The 21793-nt window shown below is 52.7% G+C and overlaps 1 protein-coding gene and 2 non-coding genes across 3 annotated transcripts in view; 2 read left to right on the forward strand and 1 right to left on the reverse strand.

Moving 5' to 3' along the window:
- Window positions 1-6996: 6996 nt before the first annotated feature.
- TRNAC-GCA (transfer RNA cysteine (anticodon GCA)) lies at window positions 6997-7068 on the forward strand. Its single transcript has one exon. It is a non-coding gene; the product is annotated as a tRNA-Cys (tRNA).
- Window positions 7069-8639: 1571 nt separating this feature from the next.
- TRNAC-GCA (transfer RNA cysteine (anticodon GCA)) lies at window positions 8640-8711 on the reverse strand. Its single transcript has one exon. It is a non-coding gene; the product is annotated as a tRNA-Cys (tRNA).
- A 773-nt stretch (window positions 8712-9484) lies between these two features.
- Window positions 9485-21793, forward strand: part of LASP1 (LIM and SH3 protein 1) — a gene marked incomplete at its 5' end in the record, with an annotated part of 51401 nt that continues 39092 nt past the window's right edge. Inside the window, 2 exon segments of the mRNA NM_001133198.1 lie at window positions 9485-9608; window positions 17320-17414. Of these exon segments, the coding sequence (NP_001126670.1) occupies window positions 9540-9608; window positions 17320-17414 (164 nt within the window).

Raw genomic sequence — 21793 nt, forward strand, 5'->3', positions numbered from 1 at the left:
GTAGTGCCAGCTACTCGGGAGGCTGAGGCAGGAGAACGGCGTGAACCTGGGAGGCGGAGCTTGCAGTGAGCCAAGATGGCGCCACTGCACTCCAGCCTGGGCTACAAAGTGAGACTCCGTCTCAAAAAGTATATAATAATAATAATAATTCTTCTGGCTGGGCGCGGGGGCTCACGCCTGTAATCTCAGCACTATGGGAGGCCGAGGCGGGTGGATCACCTGAGGTCAGGAGTTCGAGACCAGCCTGACCAACACGGAGAAACCCTGTTTCTACTAAAAATACAAAAATTAACCGAGTAAGGTGCCGCATGCCTGTAATCCCAGCTACTCGGGAGGCTGAGGCAGAAGAATCGCTTGAACCTGGGAGGCAGAGTTTGCAGTGAGCTGAGATCAAGCCATTGCATTCCAGCTTGGGCAACAGAGCGAGACCACCTCAAAAAAACAAAAACAAACAAACAAACATTTTTTGCACACAGAAAGGGCAGAAAGGGCCTAAAGGACACCCAGGGATCCCCACATCACACTTCCAACTACCAGGGATTCAGAGAACACTCCAAAGTTGCAGATATCACATCCTCCTATAACTTACCAGTTTGTATGTTGATATACGTGGTAGAAGGTGAAGTCTATGAAGGTGATAAGGGAGTAATATGTAGTTTATTATTTTCCCAGTATCCACCACAAAATGCTCAGAGAGCTTTATCTTTCTTGCCCGTCACTGGGTTAAAAAAGTAGCTGTGAGAGAGCATCCAGATTTGAACTAGGGGACTTCTTGATCTGCAGTCAAATGCTCTACCCCTGAGCTATACCCCCTCTACCAGAAAAAAGAAGACTACACCTTAAATGTAGTGTTTTCTGACCAGACATCGCCTGCAGTGATTCAGAATAGTTTGTTGTCTGTGATAAACTACTTCAAGCGATCTGGACCCAAGTAAAGTAGCGGGAGAGAAAAGAGAAGTCTAAGTCCTCTCTGATTCTGGCTTGAGGGTCTTCTACGGATGTGCAGTGGGATCCCCTCTTTTCCATCACTATAGCCCCCGTTTTTTTTTTTCACTACAGCCTTTTTTACCTCTGGCATCTGGGAATTCTCTTATTTTATTACTTATTTTTATGTTTATTTTTTTTGAGACGGAGTCTCACTCTGGTGCCCAGGCTGGAGTGCAGTGGTGCCGTCTTGGCTCACTGCAAGCTCTGCCTCCCGGGTTCACACCATTCTCCTCCTGCCTCAGCCTCCTGACTCAGCCTCCCGAGTAGCTGGGACTACAGGCACCCACCACCACGCCCGGCTAATTTTTATATTTTTAGTAGTGACGGGGATTTCACCATGTTGGTCAGGCTGGTCTCGAACTCCTGACCTCGGGATCTGCCCGCCTCCGCCTCCCAAAGTGCTGGGATTACAGCCGTGAGCCACTGCGTCCGGATGCATTTGGGAATGCTTCAAGTCAATTTTCTAGCCTCTGTGCCTGCAACCTGAGCTGCAGTGAATCCTCAGCCCCATGATTTGCACACAAGAGGAAGTACTTCCCTTGTCCTTCCCAAGACCATCTCTGCTTCCGGGCCAGATGTGTCTCCGTTGTTTCCATTTTCTCCAGCATCTTCAATCACTTCCTCTTCCCCTGGCTCCTTCAAACATCAACAGGTTTCCATTAGGAAAGTATTCTTCTTTTTTTTTTTTTTTTTTTTTTTGAGACGAAGTTTCCCACTTGTTGCCCAGGCTGGAATGCAATGGCGTGATCTTGGCTCACCACAACCTCCGCCTCCCGAGTTCACACGATTCTCCTGCCTCAGCCTCCCGAGTAGCTGGGATTACAGGCATGCACCACCACACCCGGCTAATTTTAGTAGAGACGAGGTTTCTCCATGTTGGTCAGGCTGGTCTCGAACTCCCGACCTCAGGTGATCCGCGTGCTTCGGCCACCAAAGTGCTGGGATTACAGGCGTGAGCCATCCGGCCTGGCCAGAAAAGTCTTATTTTACCTGTGATTGCCTGTTCATTTTCTTCCTTCTCACTACCAATTTTTTACTTTTTTTTGGTCTCACTCTGTTGTCCAGGCTGGAGTGCAGTGACGCCATCTCGGCTGACTGCAACCTCTGCCTGTTGGGTTCAAGCGATTCTAGTGCCTCAGCCTCCTGAGTAGCTGGGATTACAGTTGCGCACCACCAGGCCCAGCTAATTTTTGTGTTTTTTGTAGAGATGGGGTTTCACCTTGTTGGCCCAGTCTAGCCTCGAACTCCTAAATTCAAGTGATCCGCCCACCTCGGTCTCCCAAAGTGCTGGGAGTAGAGGCGTGAGCCATCACGCTCGGCCAAGATTGTGCATTTTTTGAGGGTAGGGATCATGTTGCATTCTTTTTTGCATTTTCCAAAGTAGTCAGCACAGTGCCTGGTTCATGGTAATCCCTGGTCGTAATCACCAAACTACAGCCTAATTAAACTAACCGATGGGATTCCACCAAACCTGCACCCAAGCAGCTGAATGTTGCTGAAGAAAAAAGGTGCACAAGTTTGCGCCACTCAATGTAAAACATGCTTTCTGTTTAGCATTCCTTCACTATTGCCCAAATATGTTTACTTTCTCATGCTCCAAAATGACTATTTCACACACTCTCTGCTTTCTTAAACCTTCCACACCTTCTTTCTCCTCTTGCTGTCAGATGAAGAGCTTGCCTCTTCCTTTTTTTTTTTTTTTTTTTTTTTGAGAGGGTGTCTCCTCTGTCGCCCAAGCTGGAGTGCAGTGGCGCGATCTCGGCTCACTGCAAGCTCTGCCCCCCAGGCTCATGCCATTCTCATGTCTTAGCCTCCCGAGTAGCTGGGACTACAGGCACCCGCCACCACGCCTGGCTAATTTTTTTGTATTTTTAGTAGAGATGGGGTTTCACCGTGTTCACCAGGATGGTCTCGATCTCCTGACCTCGTGATCCACCCACCTTGGCCTCCCAAAGTGCTGGGATTACATGCCTGAGCCCCCGCGCCCGGCTTCCAAACGCATACTCTTAGATATCAATTAGGCACCTTAAATGAAACATGTTCACCCAAACACTGGAACATGATGTCTGTGAGGACAGGGGGCTGTACTTTGTTACTTTCTTTTAAGAGTTTTAAAAATAAACTCCATTTTTTTTTCCCTAAACTTGCCCCTTTCTCAGTGGGATTTTTCTCTTTTCTTTCTTTCTTTTTTTTCCCCCAAGACTAAGTTTTGCTCCTCTTGCCCGGGCTGGAGTGCAGTGGTGTGATCTTGGCTCACTGCAACCTCTGCCTCCTGGGTTCAAGCAATTCTCCTGCCTCAGCCTCCGGAATAGCTGGAATTACAGGCACCCGCAACCATGGCTGGCTAATTTTTTGTATTTTTAGTAGAGACGTGGTTTCACCATGTTGGCCAGGCTGGTCTCGAACTCCTGACCTCAGGTGATCCACCCACCTTGGCCTCCCAAAATGCTTGGATGACAGGCATGACCCATCGCGCCTGGCCCTTTTTTTTTTTAGATGGAGTCTCATTCTGATTCTGTCACCCAGGCTGGAGTGCAGGGGTGCGTTCTTGGCTCACTGCAACCTCCCACCCCTGGGTTCAACCAATTCTCCTGCTTCAGCCTCCCGAGTAGCTGGAATTACAGGTGTGTGCCACCACACCTGGCTAATTTTTGTGTTTTTAGTAGAGTGGGGTTTTGCCATGTTGAGAAGGCTGGTCTCGAACTCATGACCTCAGGTGATCTGCCCACCTGGGCCTCCCAAAGTGCTGGAATTACAGGCGTGAGCCATTGTGCCCGGTCACCTGCATTCTTCTCTAGCTCAGCTGTTTCTACTTGTTCCTACTTGTAATAGACTGAATAATGACCCTCCAAACATGTCTACATCCCAGTCTCCTTGTGAATCTATTTGTGACTATGTTACCTCTCATAATAAAAGCAACTTTACAGATATGATTAAATTAAATATCTTGAGATGTGAGAAGATTATCCTGGATTATCCAGGTGAGCTCAGTGTAATCCCACAGGTCCTTACAAGAGGGAGGCAGGAGGATCAGAGTCACAGAGAGAGGAGATGGTAACATGGAAGCATGGAAACCAAGGCTAGAGGGAGACAGGATGATATGCTGCTGGCTTTGACAATTGGGGAAGAGGCAATGAAGCAGCAATGTAGCGGCCTCTACAGGCTGGGAAAGTCAAGGAAATGGATTCTCCCCTAAAGCCTACAGAAGGAATGTAGTCATACTAACATTTTAATTTTAGCCCTGTGGATTTTTTTTTTTTTTTTTAAGATGGAGTCTTGCTCCGTCACCCAGGCTGGAGTGCAGTGGCACCATCTCAGCTCACTGCAACCTCCGCCTCCTAGGTTCAAGCGATTCTTCTGCCTCAATCTCCTGAGTAGCTGGGACTACAGGCGTGAGCCACCACGCCTGGCTAATTTTTCTATTTTTGGTAGAGAAGGGATGTCACCATATTGGCCAGGCTGGTCTTGAACTCCTGAACTCGTGATCCGCCTGCCTCGGCCTCCCAAAGTGTTGGGATTACAGGCGTGAGCCACCGTGCCCAGCCAGCCCAGTGAAATTGATTTTGGGATTCTGACCTCCAGAACTGTGAAGATAATAAATTTCTGTTGTTTTATGCAAATAGACTGTAATTTGTTATATCAGCAATATAAAACTAATACAACACTGTAGTCTAAGACATCACCACCATCTCTGACCTGTATTATTACAATAGATTCCCAACTGGCTTCTCTCTCTCTCTTTTTTTCTTGAGACAGAGTTTTGCTTTGTCACCCAGGCTCACTGCAGCCTTGACCGCCTGGGCACAAGCAATCCTCCTGCCTCAGCCTCCCAAGTAGCTGGGACTACAGGTACACACCACCACACCTGGCTAATTAAAAAAAATTTTTTTTGTAGAGATGGGAGTCTCACTATGTTGCCCTAACTGGTTTCAAACTCCTGGGCTCAAGTGATCCTCTTGCCCTGGCCTCCAAAAGTGCTGGGATTACGGGCATGAGCCACCATGCCTGGCAGACCCTCTTAGATTTTCAACTATACAACACAGTATTGTTAATTAAAGGCACAATGCTGTACAACCGATTTCTAGAGTTTTTTCATCTTGTAGAACTGACATTTTAGACCTATTGATCAGCAACTCCCTCCAGCCCCTGGCAACCACCGTTCTACTCTCTGCTTCTGTGAGTTTGACTATGTTAGAAACCTCATGTAAGTGGAATCATGCAGTATTTGGTCTTCTGTGACTGGCCTGCTTCACTTAGCATAATATCCTCAAGGTTCATCCACGTTGTTGCATATTGCAGGATTTCTTTCTTACTTTTTTTTTTTTTTTTTTTTTTGCAACGGAGTTTCGCTCTTGTTGAGAGCGAAACTTGTTGCCCAGGCTGGAGTGCAATGGCGTGTTCGTATTCTTTTTGGAGAGACCAAGGAAAAACTTTATCCAGTTTTGCAGGAGGTTGTTCTCTGACTTGTTAGCGGGGAGAGATGAGTGGGATTGTGGATAAAGAATTGAGCCTAGGCCGGGCGTGGTGGCTCACGCCTGTAATCCCAGCACTTTGGCAGGCCAAGGTGGGCGGATCACCTGAGGCCGGGAGTTCGAGGCCAGCCTGTACAAATTGGAGAAACCCCGTCTCTACTAAAAATGCAAAATTAGCCAGGCGTGGTGGTGCATGCCTGTAATCCCAGCTACTCGGGAGGCTGAGGCAGGAGAATTGCTTGAACCTGGGAGGCAGAGGTTGCGGTGAGCTGAGATCGCACCATTGCAATCCCGACTGATCAACAAGAGCGAAATTCCGTCTCTGGGCAACATAGGGAGACGGCCTCCTTCACCCACCACATGCCCCCATCTCCACAAAATGGAAAACAAACAAACAAACAAAAACTGAACCAAGCAGGGCGCAGTGGCTCATGCCTGTAATCCCAGCACTTTGGGAGGCCGAGGCGGGCAGATCACGAAGTCAGGAGTTCGAGACCAGCCTAGCCAACGTGGTGAAACACTCATCTCTACTAAAAATACAAAAATTAGCCGGGCACGGTGGCGGGCGCCTGTAATCCCAGCTACTCCGGAGGCTGAGGCAGGAGAAGCGCTTGAATCCGGGAGGCCGAGATTGTGCCACTGCACTCACTCCAGCCTGGGTTACAGAGGAAGACTCCGTCTGGAGAAAAAAAAAAAAAAAAAGAACTGAACCTAGACAAAGCAGATTGGCACCTAAATTCACATACTTTTCAAACTGCCACCACGTCTTGGCCTAGCCATTTTTATTTATTTATTTATTTATATATTTTTTTAGATGGAGTCTCGCTCTGTCGCGGAGGCTGAGTACAGTGGCGCGATCTCGGGTCACTGCAACCCCCGCCTCCTAGGTTCCAGCAATTCTCCTGTCTTAGCCTCCCGAGTAGCTGGGACTACAGGCTCCCGCCACCAAAACCGGCTAATTTTTTGTATTTTTAGTAGAGATGGGGTTTCACCATGTTAGCCAGGATGGTCTCCATCTCCTGACCTCGTGATCCGCCCGCCTACGACCTTCCAACGTGGTGGAATTACAGGCGTGAGCCACCGCGCCCGGCCATTTTTTTTTGAGACGGAGTCTGGCATTGTCGCCCAGGCTGGAGTGCAGTGGCGCGATGTTGGCTCACTGCAACCTCCGCCGCCCGGGTTCAAGCGATTCTCCTGCCTCAGCCTTCCGAGTAGCTGGGATTACAGGCGCTTGCCACCGCGCCCGGCTAATTTTTGTATTTTTAGTAGAGACGGAGGGGGTTTCACCATCTTGGTCAGTCTGGTCTGGAACTGCTGACCTCGTGATCCGTCCGACTCGGCCTCCCAAAGTGCTGGGGATTACAGGCGTGAGCCACTGTGCCCGGCCTATCTTGGCCTAGCCTTTTAATTTCTCCTTCCTCTTTGGTAATTTCAGTATAATCTAGCAAAGAGACACTAATTTTGAACCAATGGTGAAAGTATGAAAATTTTGGGATCAATCGATGTAAAAAGAATTTACCACACGGTCGGTGACAGAGGGGGTATAGCTCAGTGGTAGAGCATTTGACTGCAGATCAAGAGGTCCCCGGTTCAAATCCGGGTGCCCCCTCGAGTTTCTTTACGTTTTTTTCACAGCCATCCAGGAATAACCTGAGTTAGCGAGTTCTGAATCCAAAACTCACGGGAGGTGCCGTTTCTATCTTCCACCTACCTAATTTTCACCTTGAAAGGATTCTCGTACTCTAGAGGGAGAGAGCAGCAACCAGAGGCTGCCTTTAGGTGAATCTGAGCTCTCATACCCCAAGTGGCGATAAGCGCACCAGTATTCCCAGTTGTAGAACAAAGGCGCGCATCGATTTCCATCTCCGATGCCCATTGGTTTAACGTTAATTATAATTTGTTTTGGGGTAAATAATATGTCTTGGACGGGGCAGTAGTTCGTACTGGACTATGAAAACTAGGAGAAGTAATCCAAATTCAGAGGTTTTCATATACTCACGAACTCGAACAGGACATGGCACACATAGAAGGTAGACAGCGAGCAGTTTTCCCCTCTTCCTTCTCGACTTAGCTCATAGGCAGGGCTTTGGCTTGATAAGCTATACATGGAAAGTTCAAGGCCTAAAGGAGAGGTAAAACTGGTTCCTCCTGGGTTTTGCACGGAACCGCACCTCTGCTGATCTGTGATCTCTCTGTTCAGCCTAGCGATACAGCTCACAGTAACAGGAGCCAGGAGAAAAAAATGCGCGTTTCCCCGGGGTCCGAGGAATGACACAACCACATTCCGGGTTTAAAATATCGCAGCTGCCCTTTGACCCAGGCAGCACGCCTCTTCCTTTCCCCTTTATTTTTCCTTTTTTTGGGCAAAACCTAATCGAGGGGGACGCCCTTGTCTCCCGTCACACTTACCATTTTCCTCCGGCCCAACAGTGACCCTGTCAGGCACGCAGCCAGCAGATACTTGTCTCCATCTTTAGGTTATGAAACTCCATGGCCTTTTATTCTTACTTCAGTGGTTCTTAAAACGTGGTCCCCACACCAGCAGCACCAGAGGCACCTGGAAACTTGGTAGAAATGCAAATTCTCGGGGTCCCCTTACAGAATCGGAAGCTAGGAGTGTTTTAACGAGCCCTGCAGGTAATTCTGATGCACGTTCAAGTTTGAGAAACACTGTATTGGTTTATCTCAGTTTGCACTGGGTTATAACTTTACTTTTGTACATTAATAGTCAAGGATGAACACAGCACGTCCATGTCACCAATACAGAAAGTTGAAGTTGGAGAAGGGCTGTGTCTATGGGTTTCCCTCGCTTGACCCACCCTCCACCCTCAAAAGGAAAGCCAAGTTGAGGCGTTCTCCTGTCTCCCTACCCCCATTGGAAACATCCTGTCCCTCAAACCCGGCACCTCGAACTGTCTGACCCATCTGGGGCTGGCGGCCGTGGCCGCAGAAATCCCTACACCTCTGGCGCGAGTAATGCGGTCGCGCAGCTTTTATACCCACCCCCTCCTTCCACTGAGCACAAAGTAAAACCGAAAGATCTCTGCTAAGGTTGAAAAATGAGGAAGATACTTTTTTCATTTTTTTTTTTTTTTTTTTTTAATCAGGACCCAATGTTAAAATGTGAGTCAAGAATGAAAAACAGATTGTTAACAATGGGAAGGAAAAGCCAAACCACCGAGGGGGCACCCGGATTTGAACCAGGGACCTCTTGATCTGCAGTCAAATGCTCTACCACTGAGCTATACCCCCGCGCCTCCACAGCGCCTGGAGGCGGCTCCTTGGGTGCTAAGCATTGTTGCAGCTGCTACACTGTGAGTAGGGGTGTAACATAAGGAGAAAGGAATGCTGGAGAAAAGGGGTCAAACTGAACGCAGACGGTGCCCGCATCCGGGGAACCCCGGGAAGGTGCACTGCAGGGGCTCGGGGAGGGAAGCACTAGCCCAGGCCCGGCAGCGCGCAGGGTCCAAGAGGGAGGGACTGGTTCCGCCCCACAAATGTGGGAAAGGGCGTGGGCCGGAAGAGAGCTAAGAGGGGCAGGGTAGGGGGTCCCCGTTCGGTCCGCAGATTCATGCCGGGTAGAAAGTCCCCGAATGCGGTGAATCAGTTCCAGCGTTCAGGAGGGCTCCAACCCCACCCTCGACGGGCTTGAGGGGTTAGCCCGCCTCCCGCAGCCCGGGCGCCCCAGATGTGCAGCCTGCTCGCCTCTGCGCCGCCTCCGGCTGGGGAAGGGCCCTGGGCACCGGGCGCAGTCAGCCTTAGAGCGCTGAGGCGCCAGCACCGCGGGCCCCGCGGTCCCCCCCAGGAACCCGCCCCCGCGCAGCCCCACGTCGCCCGGGGAGCGCGCCTCGCTGCGCGTGCCCTTGCCCGCGCCCGAGGCGCGTGCCCGCCCCAGTGCAGCCCCTCCTCCCCGCTGTGTTTATTAGGGGAAGGAGGGCGGAGGCGGAGGCCAGTTCCCCAGCTCCAGCCGCCGTCGCTGCTGCTTGTGTGGTTGCAGCCGCGGCTGCCTCCCGCCAGCTCGCCTCGGGGAACAGGACGCGCGCGAGCTCGGGCGTCACCCACCCAGCCTTTCTCGGAACCATGAACCCCAACTGCGCCCGGTGCGGCAAGATCGTGTATCCCACGGAGAAGGTGAACTGTCTGGATAAGGTGAGCTCGGGACCGGGAGACGCGTTTTTGCAATCCCCGGCAGTGCTCCGAATCCAGGGAGGAGAGAAGGGCCGGGTCTTTGCCGCCTTATCCCCGCGATCCCAGGAGAATGGAGGGAGGGCGAGCGGGCGGTGTCATGGGGTGTGGGGACACATCCCAGTCTGGAAACCAGGAGATCTAGGGCGAGGCGGGGAGTCCACGCGTAGCGGGCAGCCGCTGCTGGAGAGGGGTGGGCTGTGTGCCCCGGGGCTGGGAGGACGGGAGAGGAGCAGGGAAGTCAGGCCCCGGGGTGTGTTGGGGGAAGGTTAGGGGTGCAGTCCCGCCCCCTACGGCCTGGAGAGTGAGAAGAGACGGCCGCTCCCTCTCCGCTCTGCGCCGAGCGCCAAGTAGGCGGAAGCGCGGGGCGCTGGTGGAGGGGGCGGGGCAGAGGCTGGGGGGCCCTGCGAAACCGTCCGCTCCGGGGGCGGGTGGCCTGGCTGCCTGGCCTGGCGGGGCGGGGGCTATCAGCCTGCGAGTGTGTGGCATCTGATGCGGGTGGTTTTGGGTAAGGACCCGGGCTCTGCCGCAAGAGCCCCGTTTTTGAACGACCTGCAGCCCCCTTGGATTCAGTGGTTAAAGGACTCGCAGACCTCCTCCACAGCTTCCCAACCCCCACCTCCAATTAAAAGCCAACTCCCGGTGCTGGGCCGTCCAGCCTGAGCCGGGTGGGGTCGGGTGCCGGAGTAGGGTGGGTGGAGGGTGCTTAGCTGAGATCTCCTGAAATTGTGCTCAGAGCCAGGAGACCGTGTGGAAGAACAAAGAGCTAACTTTTCAAAGCAGGTTTCTCCAGTGGAGGGTGGGGTTGGCTGAGTTCTGGGGAAGCCGAGGAAAGGGGGAGGTATTGGGGGGAGGGGAGGGTGGCCTTGTGGAGATTCAGTGTCCCCTGGGGGCCCTGTCTCCCCAGTGCTGGACTTGTTCATCTGGTTGCCATTAGACTTTTGGAGGGGGTTGGAGAGTAGAACTGGGTGTTTCCCGTACAGTTTAGGGTAGGATCCTGTTCTCTTGTAAGCTCCGTAAGATCCTAAGGTAAAACCTGCCCCTCTGCATCCCCTCCCCAGTTTGGAGGGGAGGCCTCTGTGATTTTGTGCCCTTCCTCACCGCGTCTTTCATCCACCACCCAAAGCTGGCTCCAAGTCCAGGTATTCTGTCCTTTCCATCTGAACTGGGAGGGCTGGGAGGACTGGATGGAAGAGGGGTGCAAGGGTGGGACCACTGGATGAAAGAGGGGTATAGAGCCCTGGGGCCAAGTTCATTACTGACCTGGAGCCAGGTTTTGTTCAGGAGAGGATAGTTTATTGGACACCTTATCTCTCCCCTCCCCCTTGGGGTGTGAGCTTCCTCAGTGACCTTTGGCCTCTGAGTCAGCGTGAGGAGGTGGGGTTGGAGGTTCTGAAACACATTTGAACTTGCTCTTGGGGAGTGTGGGCATATGGGGCCGCTGCTGTGTCACTGTCCCTCCTGGTCCTGGGCTTGACTGGGCAGGAGGAGAGGAGGGGGTATATTGTGGGTACGAGGAAAGGTGTTGCTCTGCCCATGACCATGCCAGCCGCTGTTGGGCAGGACTTGAGCTTAGAGGTATCAGATGATGAAGTCTCCTCTTGAGAACGTACCTGTCCTTGCACACTGGGGTTTCACCTGCCCCTCGTGGCAGAGATTTTGGCCTCTGCATCTTGAGTTCCCTGTGGTCCCCTTGTTCTCCACAGTCATGAATTGGGAAGAGGCAGTGGGCACTTCACCTGTATAAGGAAAAAGCAAAACATGAAGGCAGAATTGCCACTCTAGGAGTTGGGAGACTGGGTCCTTGTTCCAGGTCTGCTCCCACCAGTTTTATGAATGTCTCTAGGCCTCAGTATTCACCATCTGTCAGATGGGTATGATGATGTCATTTCCTTGAAGGTGGGGCAGTGCACTAAAGTCCCTGAGTGCTAAAGAGGGTGCTGTGTAGACTATGCCCTCCCTACCTCTCTGGGATGCTCTGTTCAGCTCCACACCACTCCCCTTGGAAAGACCTTCAGTGCCGTGTACCCGAGGGGAGGGGAGCAGGGATGCTGCAGGGTGCCCTCCCCAGTTCTCTTACCCTAGCTGGAAGAGGACGTTCAAGTGGGGGTTGCCCAGGGAAGTGGGAGTTGGCGATTCCTTCCTCTTTTTAGAACTCTCCCTATAGGAAGTGGCCCTGGAGAGACCTCGCCCCCTGTACTGAGCAGGAGACCTGAAATATCCAGGTATCAGACCTATTCCTCCCCACCTGCTCCAGGCAGTAAGGATAGGACCAGGAATGGGGAGCCAGTGCCTGGAGGATGCTGGGCTGAGACCAGGGAGGAGGGGGAACCTTCAGTCCCATAGGCAACTTCAGTCCCATAGTTGCTAACCAACTTCCCAAGGCCTCCCATTTACAGCAAAAGAGTCAAATTAGACTCACCCGTTTCTCTACAATCCCCCATGGCACTCAGCCCACTACGTGGCCCAAAGCACAGACTGTGTCCTTGGTTTCAGCCTTTTCTCCTCCCTGAGCCTTATCTCCCAAAGGCATAGGTGGGTAAAAACCTTGTCACCTCTGAAGGCCACCCTGCCCCCAACCTGCAGTACCCAGCATGCTTTGCAAGCTGGATAAATATGTATTGCTGATGACAGTGTTTGAGGAAGGAGGTCGAGATTTGCTTCTCCAGAGGACTTCTGGGATTAGAGCTGGGGGAGAAACAGGGTGACCTCATTTGCTCATTCAACAAATATTTATTGAGCACCTACTTTGTGCACCTGCTTTGTATCTAGGGAGCTGTGTTGTCAAGAATCTCGCCACGTCCCTCTTTCCTGGCTTGCTTCCCCAGGTTTCTGAAAACAGGTGGAGGTAGAGGATTGGTCTGTTGCCAGTTCCCCTAGAATCCCCTGTTAGGGCGGGCTCTCTGCCTCTGCTTGTCTCAGCACTCCCTCCCCACTCGAGGGGGTTGAAGTCCTCACAGCTGTGATGCCCCGTTTTGCTAGCTGAAGCTTAGAGTACCCCACCATCATCTTGTGACCATCCCTTCATAATAGCTACTAGTTATCACAATATGCTGGGCTCAGTCTTCATAGCAGCCTCACAAAGTAGGTGTGTTCGCTCTTGTAAACGATGCACTCCATAAACAGAGGCTCAGGTAGCCCATGTGGCTCATCTCCCTCTCTTAGAACTGAAATTCACATCCACAGTTCTTTCTGCTCAGCTCTTCTGCCAGTGTGTTTGCAGAAAGTACTTTTATTTATACATATTTATATTTTATTTACATCTCATTTGTGCCAAAAGTAGGTCCCATCCTTTCCTGACCCTATCTGGAGGAATGCTCTGGGCCTGGGGTCTTGTATGAGGGAGTGGGGCCACTGGGAATAATCCTGTCCTCCTCGGAATTTGTGGAGATGCAGCAAAGATCTATGCCTTTAAGGTGGCCAACCGAGCTAGGCTGGTGCCCCGGCCAGGGTGGGGCTGGCATTGCCTCTGCAGGAGGGAGAAACTGTAACCCTGGGCAACAGGAAGGGAAGAGACAGTCTCATAATCCATCCCTGAGTCATGGCCACCCCAGGTAGCTTGGGTTCAGAGGCCAAGGTGCCAGGCTGCAGGCACAGTGACACGAAGCTTGCCACATCCCCCCCAACCCAGAGCCACAGAGGGACAGGCTGTCCCAAGTGAGGGGTATCCTTGCAGGCTTCTGCCCCTACCAGCCTGTTTACCTTTCTTTAGAGTGGGTTGCAGGTAGGCAAGGGAAGATCAAGATGACCCTGCCTTGGAGCCTCGGATCCAGGCTGAGAGGCCTCTAACGGGCAGCAGAGGTAGGATCTGTCTGGTTTCTGTGAACAGGGAAACCATGGACTTTGCAGGCAGCAGGAAGGGGCAGAGGTGCATGCCTCGAGGTGCACTTTCCTCGAGTCCTGAGGCCCAGGAATGCTTCGCTGAAATCATCTTGCCTGGGGCTTTTAAAAGAGGGGGGCTCTTGCTCTGGGACAGAGCCCATGGGGCAGGGCAGAGGCAGACGGGGTCACTGTGGGGTCCTCTGGACATATTTCCCTGACAGTGTCTTTGCCCAGACCCCATTGAGACAAGACAGGGGTTCTTTCATCTTAGGGTCCAGGCTTGGCTCACAGCGGTTGTGGAGGGACTGGCCATTTTCTGCCTCCCCTCCCCACAATTTTCCTACCCCAAAAAGGACACGGTGGAAGGAGCTGGTGGGTTTTCTTGAACCTTGGGGCCTTCCTCCAGAGAGGGGAAGGGAGTCGCCTGAAGCTGCTGGAAGTGCCAGGCATTAGGGGTGGAGCGGCCTCCTCTCCTGACCCTCCAGCACTCTGGGAGACAGTGGCTGCAGCTCCACTTGACACTTGTGCTTCATAGTAACTGGTTTCCATTTTTCTGCTCGGAGCCCTCTGCAGGGGGACAGGCGACCACCCTCCTCTGCCCCACCCTCGTGTGTCTGGATGAGAGCGTGGGGCCTGTGGGGCCTGTGTGGGAGGTGGGAAGGAGTTACTGATAGAAATAGGCGCCATCCCCTTGAAGAGGGGCTCTGCTTCCTCCACGTGGCAGCCTGGAGGGGTCTTTGGAACCCCTGGGTCCAGTGTTGGCCCTGTGCCCCCTGCCTGCTCAGTACACCCCACCCTCCTTCTCCAAGGGGCTTGGCTCCAGGTGCGGGCCTGGCCATCTGGAGTAGGGGTCTCTCTCCCAATGTCAATCAGGAGGCAGCCTTGGGGGTCCGCGGTCCTAGGACAGTGTGTAGCCCTTCGTGTGTGTGTTTGTGTGTGTGTGTGTGTGTGCGTGTGTGTGTGAAAGTGGGTCATGGTCTGGATTCTGGAGAATGTTTTTCCTGGCAGGCCCCTATGGGGGTAGGGGGAGGCGGGGGCCCAGGCAGGGGCATGTGCAGCTAAGTAGGCAGAGGCCAGCAGACTGGGTGGTGACCAGGCTGGGGCACCCTGCCAATGCCTCCCAGTCACTGGGGGAGGGAGTGGGGCTGTCACTTCAGGGGCCTGTGGGGGCAGGGACCAGCCTGTCTTAGTGTCCCAGTGGGTTCTGTGTGTTGGGTTATGCCCCAGAAGGAGTATGTAAGTTGCCTCATGGGGGTCTGGGGGCCCTGGGTCACTGGGATAGGCCCAGGTTGGGGAGGGGGCCAAGCTTAGACCCGCCACTTCTTTGCTTCCAGACTTCCGGCTGGCCCTCCTCCCCAAGAGTCATTCTCCTAGCACTCTGTTTAATATTCCACCATTAGGTTTTTCCTTTGGGTCTTCTTGATAGGGAACCAATACCCTATTAGAAGGCGATTTCCCCCTGAAATTACCGTGGGGGTCTCTGATTGAAGTGGGCCATGGTAGGGAGGTTGAATCCTAGATTCTCAGCCTTCTTTCTGCTGTCCCCTCCTCCCAGTGTCTCAGAAGCACCTCTCTGGGGTTTGGAGACAACATTTTGAAAAGCATCGCCTTGGGGGAATTCCTTGACAGATGGCCAAGAACCAGCTCTGTGGCTGGGCTCCTTCAAAAGTCCCCCTGGGCCTGCCTCCTGGCCTCCTTCTTTCGGAATGGGGAATGTCTCCCTTGACTACTGGGAAATGGGGCAGGGACAGGCCAGCCAGGTCACTCAGGTGGCCTGGATTATTCTGGGGTCCTGGCAATGGACCCCTGTTTGTTGGTGATCCAGCGCATCATCCTGGGCTTCTGGGGGTGAATTTAGATCCTGTTGTCATGGGTTTGCCTAAGCATCAGTACTTCTCAGGGGTTCCACAAAGACCCCTCCAGGCTGCCACGTGGAGCCTGTTAGATCGTTTCTCTTTTTTTTTTTGAGACAGAGTCTTGCTCTGTCACCCAGGCTGGAGTGCAGTGGCACAATCTTGGCTCACTGCAACCTCCACCTCCTGGGTTTAAGTGATTCTTTTGCCTCAGCCTCCCAAGTAGCTGGAATTATAGGCATGTGCCACCATACCCGGCCTATTTATTTATTTATTTATTTATTTATTTTTGAGATTAAGTCTCGCTCTGTACCCCAGGCTGGAGTGCAGTGGCATGATCTCAGCTCACCGCAATCTCCGCCTCCTGGGTTCAAGCGATTCTCCTGCCTCAGCCTCCCGAGTAGCTGGGATTACAGGCACGCGTCACTGCACCCGGCTAATTTTTTTGTATTTTTAGTAGATACAGGGTTTCACCACGTTGGCCAGGCTGGTCTTGAACTCTCAACCTCGGGTAATCCACCTGCCGCAGCTTCTCGAAGTGCTGGGATTACAGGCGTGAGCCACCGCTCCTGGCCTAGATCTGTTCTCTTTCTGTCATCACTCTGTTCCCTCCGTTGGCCACCCTGGATGGGCCCTGTGTCCCACATTCTCTTTTTTTTTTGAGATGGAGTCTTGCTCTGTCGCCCAGACTGGAGTGCAGTGGCCTGGGTTCACGCCATTCTCCTGCCTCAGCCTCCCAAGTAGCCGGGACTACAGGCACCTGCCACCACGCCCGGCTAATTTTTTTGTCTTTTTAATAGAGATGGGGTTTCACCATGTTAGCCAGGATGGTCTCGATCTCCTGACCTCATGATCCGCCCGCCTTGGCCTCCCAAAGTGCTGGGATTACAGGTGTGAGCCACCGCGCCCGGCCGTGTCCCACATTCTCACACGCATGAATGGATTGGAGCTGTGGTTGGCACAGTGAAACCCCTCTGCAACCCAACACACACAGTCTCCAGTGTGAGCCCTGACCCCCTCGGCTGAGGTTCACACCTGCTGTGCCCAGCACCTGACATCTGAGTGCTCAGAGGTGCCAAGTGCTGTGCTGAGGGCTTTGAAGGTGATTTCTCCTCAGTCCTGGACAATCCCAGGAGGGCCAGGTGTTATTACATCCATTGTACACACCAGGAAGTGGGCTCCTCTGAGGTGCAGGGCCCCGCCCAAGGCCATACAGTTAGTGGGGTAGAGCTTTGATGTCTACTGTGGGGGTGTCCACCTTCAAGGCTTTGAAGTAGAGCCCTTGAGTGCCTCAGTGGGAGACCCGCTGCCGGGCACTCTCCTGCCCTCCCACTGGGGTGGGAGAGGATGAGGGAAGGGTAGAAAGGATGTGGTGTGTTGACAGAGCCTGGGACACCCAGCCCATTCCTCTGGCCTGGCATCCCACAGGAAGTGGGAGGTATTGGAGCTGTAGCACCACCTGGGGCTCATGTGGGGCTGGCGGGTGTGCTGGGCCCTGCTACAGGCCCTAGGAGCACCTGGGTTCTGGGCCTGGGTGTGTGGGGGCTGGGCCTTCCTCTTCTGAGGCCTTGGTGCCGCCAGAGGAGCTGCTCCTTCATGTTCAGCGGCTGCTCCCTAGCAACCCAGCGCAGCTTTGCATAAGCAATGAGGCCTCTCCAGCTCTGGGCAGGAGGGGTTCCCTGGGGAGGGTGGAGCTGACCTGGGGGCTGCTGCTGCTGCTATAACTGGGCTCTTCCCCCGTGTCCTTCATGCTTGCCCTTCTCTTCCTCCTGGGTTCAAATGGCCCATTGGTGGAGGATGAGGAAGGAGAGAGGGGAGGGGAGTGCCAAAGCCTGTGACCTGAAATGCCCCCAGCTCACCTGGGATGATTCCATGTTCTCCCCACAGCCATGGGCCTAGGACAGTCCCAGCAGCTCCTGAGTGCCCCTTCCTAGGGCCTGAGCCCCTTTTTCAGAAGTCCTGGTATCTGATGTATGTCCTCCTTCTGTCTCCATCCCCAGTTCTGGCATAAAGCATGCTTCCATTGCGAGACCTGCAAGATGACACTGAACATGAAGAACTACAAGGGCTACGAGAAGAAGCCCTACTGCAATGCGTGAGTCCTGTTCTGGGCAGGGGGCTGGGTGGGCGCCTTGGCTCCCTCCCCGAGTGAGTTCTTCCTTCCCCTCCAATAACCGCAAGGTGACATTGGCAAACACTTCCATCCCCTACTTGAACATCACAACAGCTGGATGAAGCAAGCACTTTTTATCCCCATTTAAAGTGCTTTTATCCCCCATTTAAAGTGCATTTAAAGTACAGATGAGGAAACTGGGGCTTAGGGAAGGGAAGAGACTCTCAAGATGGGATGGCTAGGGAAAGACAGGCTGTAACCCAATCTCGGGCAGTAAGGCGAGCACGTTTCTTTCCACTGTCCCCTGCTACAAAAGAGGGGGCTTTTCGCATGGTCTGTCAAGAATGAGTGACCTGTCTGTTGTATTTGGGGTTGGGGGCTTTGTTCTGTTTCCCTTCCCTTATTTCTCTCCCCAAAATCGACAGTTTCCTTCTCTCACCTGGGTACTTCCTAGGCTTTGGGGGCTCCTTCCTCCAGTGGTTCCTTCAAGAAAACTCTCTGGAAGCCTCATGCCAGCCCTTTTGGTGTTCATTTTTTGAGAAGGGGCAGGGGATGCATAAAGGGTGTTGCCTGGGCCAGATAGATCTCTTCCCTGCCTGGTGAGGGAGGCTGTGGAGACTGTGTTTTTTTTAGTATAGTCATCTTGGGCTCTGTTCCTTCTGCACTAGGACCTGCAGCAGCCGACAGTAGGGAGGGAGTATAGAGGTGGGGTCCCCCATCCCAGAGCCTGGAGGAACACCTCCCATCCCATCCCATGCAATCCCAGAAAGTACAGCAACTTTCCATCTTCCAATTGACCTTGTGAGTAGCAAGTACAAACTCAGTATTGGGGCCTCACAGCTGCCTCCACCTGCGAGGTGGAGGCTTTGGAAGGTCAAGTCACTTATAAGTAATGATGTAATGATAATTTCTTTTTCTTTTAATTTGCTTTTTTTTTGGAGTCAGAGTGTTACTCATCAGCCAGGTTGGAATGCAGTGGCGCGATCTTGGCTCACTGCAACCTCCGCCTCTTGGGTTCAAGCGATTCTTGTACCTAAGCCTCTTGAGTAGCTGGGATTACGGATGCATGCTACCATGCCCAGCTAATTTTTGTATTTTTTAGTAGAGACCGAGGTTTCACCGTGTTGGCCAGACTGGTCTCGAACTCCTGACTTCAAGTGATGCACCCGCCTCAGCCTCCCAAAGTGCTGGGATTACAGGTATAAGCCACCTCGCCCAGCCTTAATTCGATTTTTTTTAATTAAAAATTTTTTTTTACTTTTTTTTTTTTTTTAACTTCAACCAACTCAAGTAATGGTAATTTCAGTGTTCACATGAATTTAGGATCTGACTTGAGTCCAGTTTTTTTTTTTTTTCTTTTAATTCTCAGTCAGGAGGCTCTTTGCAGCTGAAGTTCCCCCCGGGGGAAAAACAATTTGGGACTTGTCTAAAAAGGGGGCTTAAACCTCCAGCCTTACCCCTAACCTTACCCCAAACCTTCCCTGCTTCCTTACCCCTTCCCGTTCCCTGGCTAAGACCAGTCTTTCATCTTTTTAGGGGCTCGCTCATTCAGCAGACATTTATTGCCTGCCTGCTGCTATAATACATACTAACCTGTGCCAGGTGCTGGGAAAACAGATTCCTGATAAAAATCTCAAGCCCAAGAAGCAACATGAAGTTGTCCCTTCTGGAAGAAGGAGGGCAGTGGGCAGGTTATCTGGGTAGAGGAAGGCTTGCAGCTCTGTCGTGGCCCCTCCTTCAGCTGCCCCTTCTCTTCTATTAATTTCTACTGTTCCTCTTCCCCCTACCAACCCCTCCCACCCCCACAAGGGAAATGGGACATTCTTCGAATTCTTAAGGGCTCACACAAACCCTGGTTCTCTGCCACTTCCTCCCTCCATTGGGGAGTGGGGTGGGGTTCAGAGAAGCCAGGGCAGTTAACCCCTCCATTGCTGGACCACCTCAGGCTAGATTCTGAGCCTCCGCCCCAGCACGCAGAAGTCTGACCGAGCCTTGGAGCCCAGTGACTCAAGTAGCCTAGAATTCAGTGACCACTGGGAGCTGGAGAAAAATCAGAGGCTTGTCCTTGTTTTCTCTGCGTTTTATCAGCCTCATCCAAAGTTCCAGCTTACTGTTTTTACTGTCTTCTTGGGAAGCTGCCACAAGGTTGGGTGGAGGGCTCCTGCAGGGACTGGGGGAGCCAGGAGAGGCAGAAGATCAAGGTTTCTTCTCTGGGTGATGCTTCCAACTTGCAGAGGCAGAGGTTCCCCTGTCTCCCTCCTGGCCCCCAGCCAAAAGAAGCAGGTTGGCCTTTCCATGTTTCCTCCAGCTTTTATAGCCCTAGCCTCTGCCATGCCTCATTGACCTTTGGCCCAGTTGGGATGTTTCCTGGGAAGGAGCCTAGTGAGAGAGACCTGGGGGATTTGTGACCCAGCCGTGTTTCACTTTAGCTGTAGTAGCACCTCGCCCAAGGCAGGCATTCTCCCTCCCCTGCATCCCCTGGGCCAAGAAGTTACCCGTGGGGATTCCGGGATGAACCAGGTGTGGGGCCTGCTTGCAAGGAGTGCTCTCTGGACCTGTCTGAGCCTTGGTTTCCCCATGGTTAAATATTCCTGCCCAGGAGTCCTGGCACAGTGGCTCACGCCTGTAATCCCAGCACTTTGGGAGGCTGAAGCAGGTGGATCACTTAAGGTCAGGAGTTCTAGACCAGCCTGGCCAACATGGTGAAACTCGTCTGTACTAAAAATATAAACATTAGCCAGATGTGGTGGTGGGCACCTATAATCCCAGCTACTCAGGAGGCTGAGGCAGGAGAATTGCTTGAACCTGGGAGGCCAGGGCTGCAGTGAGCCAAGATTGCCTCTGCACTCTAGCCTGGGTGACAGAGCGAGACTCCATCTCAAAACAAACAAACAAACAAACAAAAGATAAAAAAAAATTCCTGCCCAGGGATGTTGGACCCTAGACCAAAGAGGATTTATTGAGCTCTTGCTATGTGCCAGACACTAGGCCGGGTGTTTGCTGTCATTCCCTCCTGCTTTCTTACTTTTTTTGTTTTTATTTTGCTTTGGTTTTTTGGAGACAAGGTCTCCAAAAAAACTTCAGCCTGCTCAGTCACCCAGGCTGGAGTGCAGTGGGGTGATCATGGCTCACTGCAGCCTCCACCTCCTGGGTTTAAGTGATCCTCCTGCTTCAGTCTCCCTAGTAGCTGGGACCACAGGCATGTGGCGCCATGCTAATTTTTAAGTTTTTTGTAGAGAGGAGGTCTTGTCATACTCTTGGCCTCAGGTCATCTACCTGCTTTAGCCCAGCCTCCTCCCGTTTTCTTCCTGCCTCTGGTCTTATCCTTGAGTGACATTCAGGTTCCTGAATCCTGGGTTTACCAGGGTACAGCTTTCTCCCATTTCTGTTCTGGTCTTGCTTTGTGGACTACAGGCCTGGCTTCCTTCTCTGAAGCATCACGTGCTCCATGCTGGGCCAAGCCCAGTGCAGGACCCATAGGGGCACATGGTTTCTTCTGGCACTTTGCCAGGGAGTTAGGCCCACCCAGTGAGTGTGTGAGTTTGGTGTGCAGGGAGGCCTCTATGTTCTGCCTGTCTCTGGCTAGTCTCTGAGTCCTGAGGGGAGCTAAGATCTTGCAGGGGGCTGGTCAAGAGAGAAGAAAGCTATCTTTCCCTGTGGTTTCTCAAGATTCAGATTTAAGTTCTAGAAAGTGACTGTAAAGTAGGCAGTAAAAAGGCCTCTTCTGTTTCTGTCCTTGCATCAGACTTGTTTGGGGGAGAGGCAGGGGAGAGAACACAGGCCAGAGCTCACTGCCAGCCCACCTGGTGTGGCGGACCCCCACGTGCGTGCAGTTACACACATGCCTGGTGTGTAGGCAGACACCCACGCTGGTGCTGGGGCGGGGGAGGAGGACTTGGGAGCTGGACTGAATGGGCTGTGTTTGTGTTTCCACATTCAGGACTGCAGCCGTGCAGCCAATGCTGTGGCAAGGTTGAGGGTGCACTCCTGGCTTTTGCACAATAGCCAGTGGTGGAGGAAGAACCGCTAATCGAATTCTTTTTGTTTGTTTTTTTTGAGACGGAGTCTCTGTCGCTCAGGCTGGAGTGCAGTGGCGCGATCTCCGCTCACTGCAACCTCTGCCTCCCAGGTTCAAGCGATTCTCCTGCCTCAGCCTCCCGAGTAGCTGGGATTACAGGCACCTGCCACCATGCCCGGCTAATTTTTGTATTTTTAGTAGAGATGGGGTTTTTCCATGTTGGCCAGGCTGATCTGGAACTCTTGACCTCAGGTGATCCACCCGCCTCGGCCTCCCAAAGTGCTGGGATTATAGGCATGAGCCACTGCCCGGCCCGAATTCTTTCTTGAAGCTTCTGGGTGGG

This window comes from Pongo abelii, chromosome 19 (assembly GCF_028885655.2).
Source record: "Pongo abelii isolate AG06213 chromosome 19, NHGRI_mPonAbe1-v2.0_pri, whole genome shotgun sequence".
Taxonomy (NCBI): domain Eukaryota; kingdom Metazoa; phylum Chordata; class Mammalia; order Primates; family Hominidae; genus Pongo; species Pongo abelii.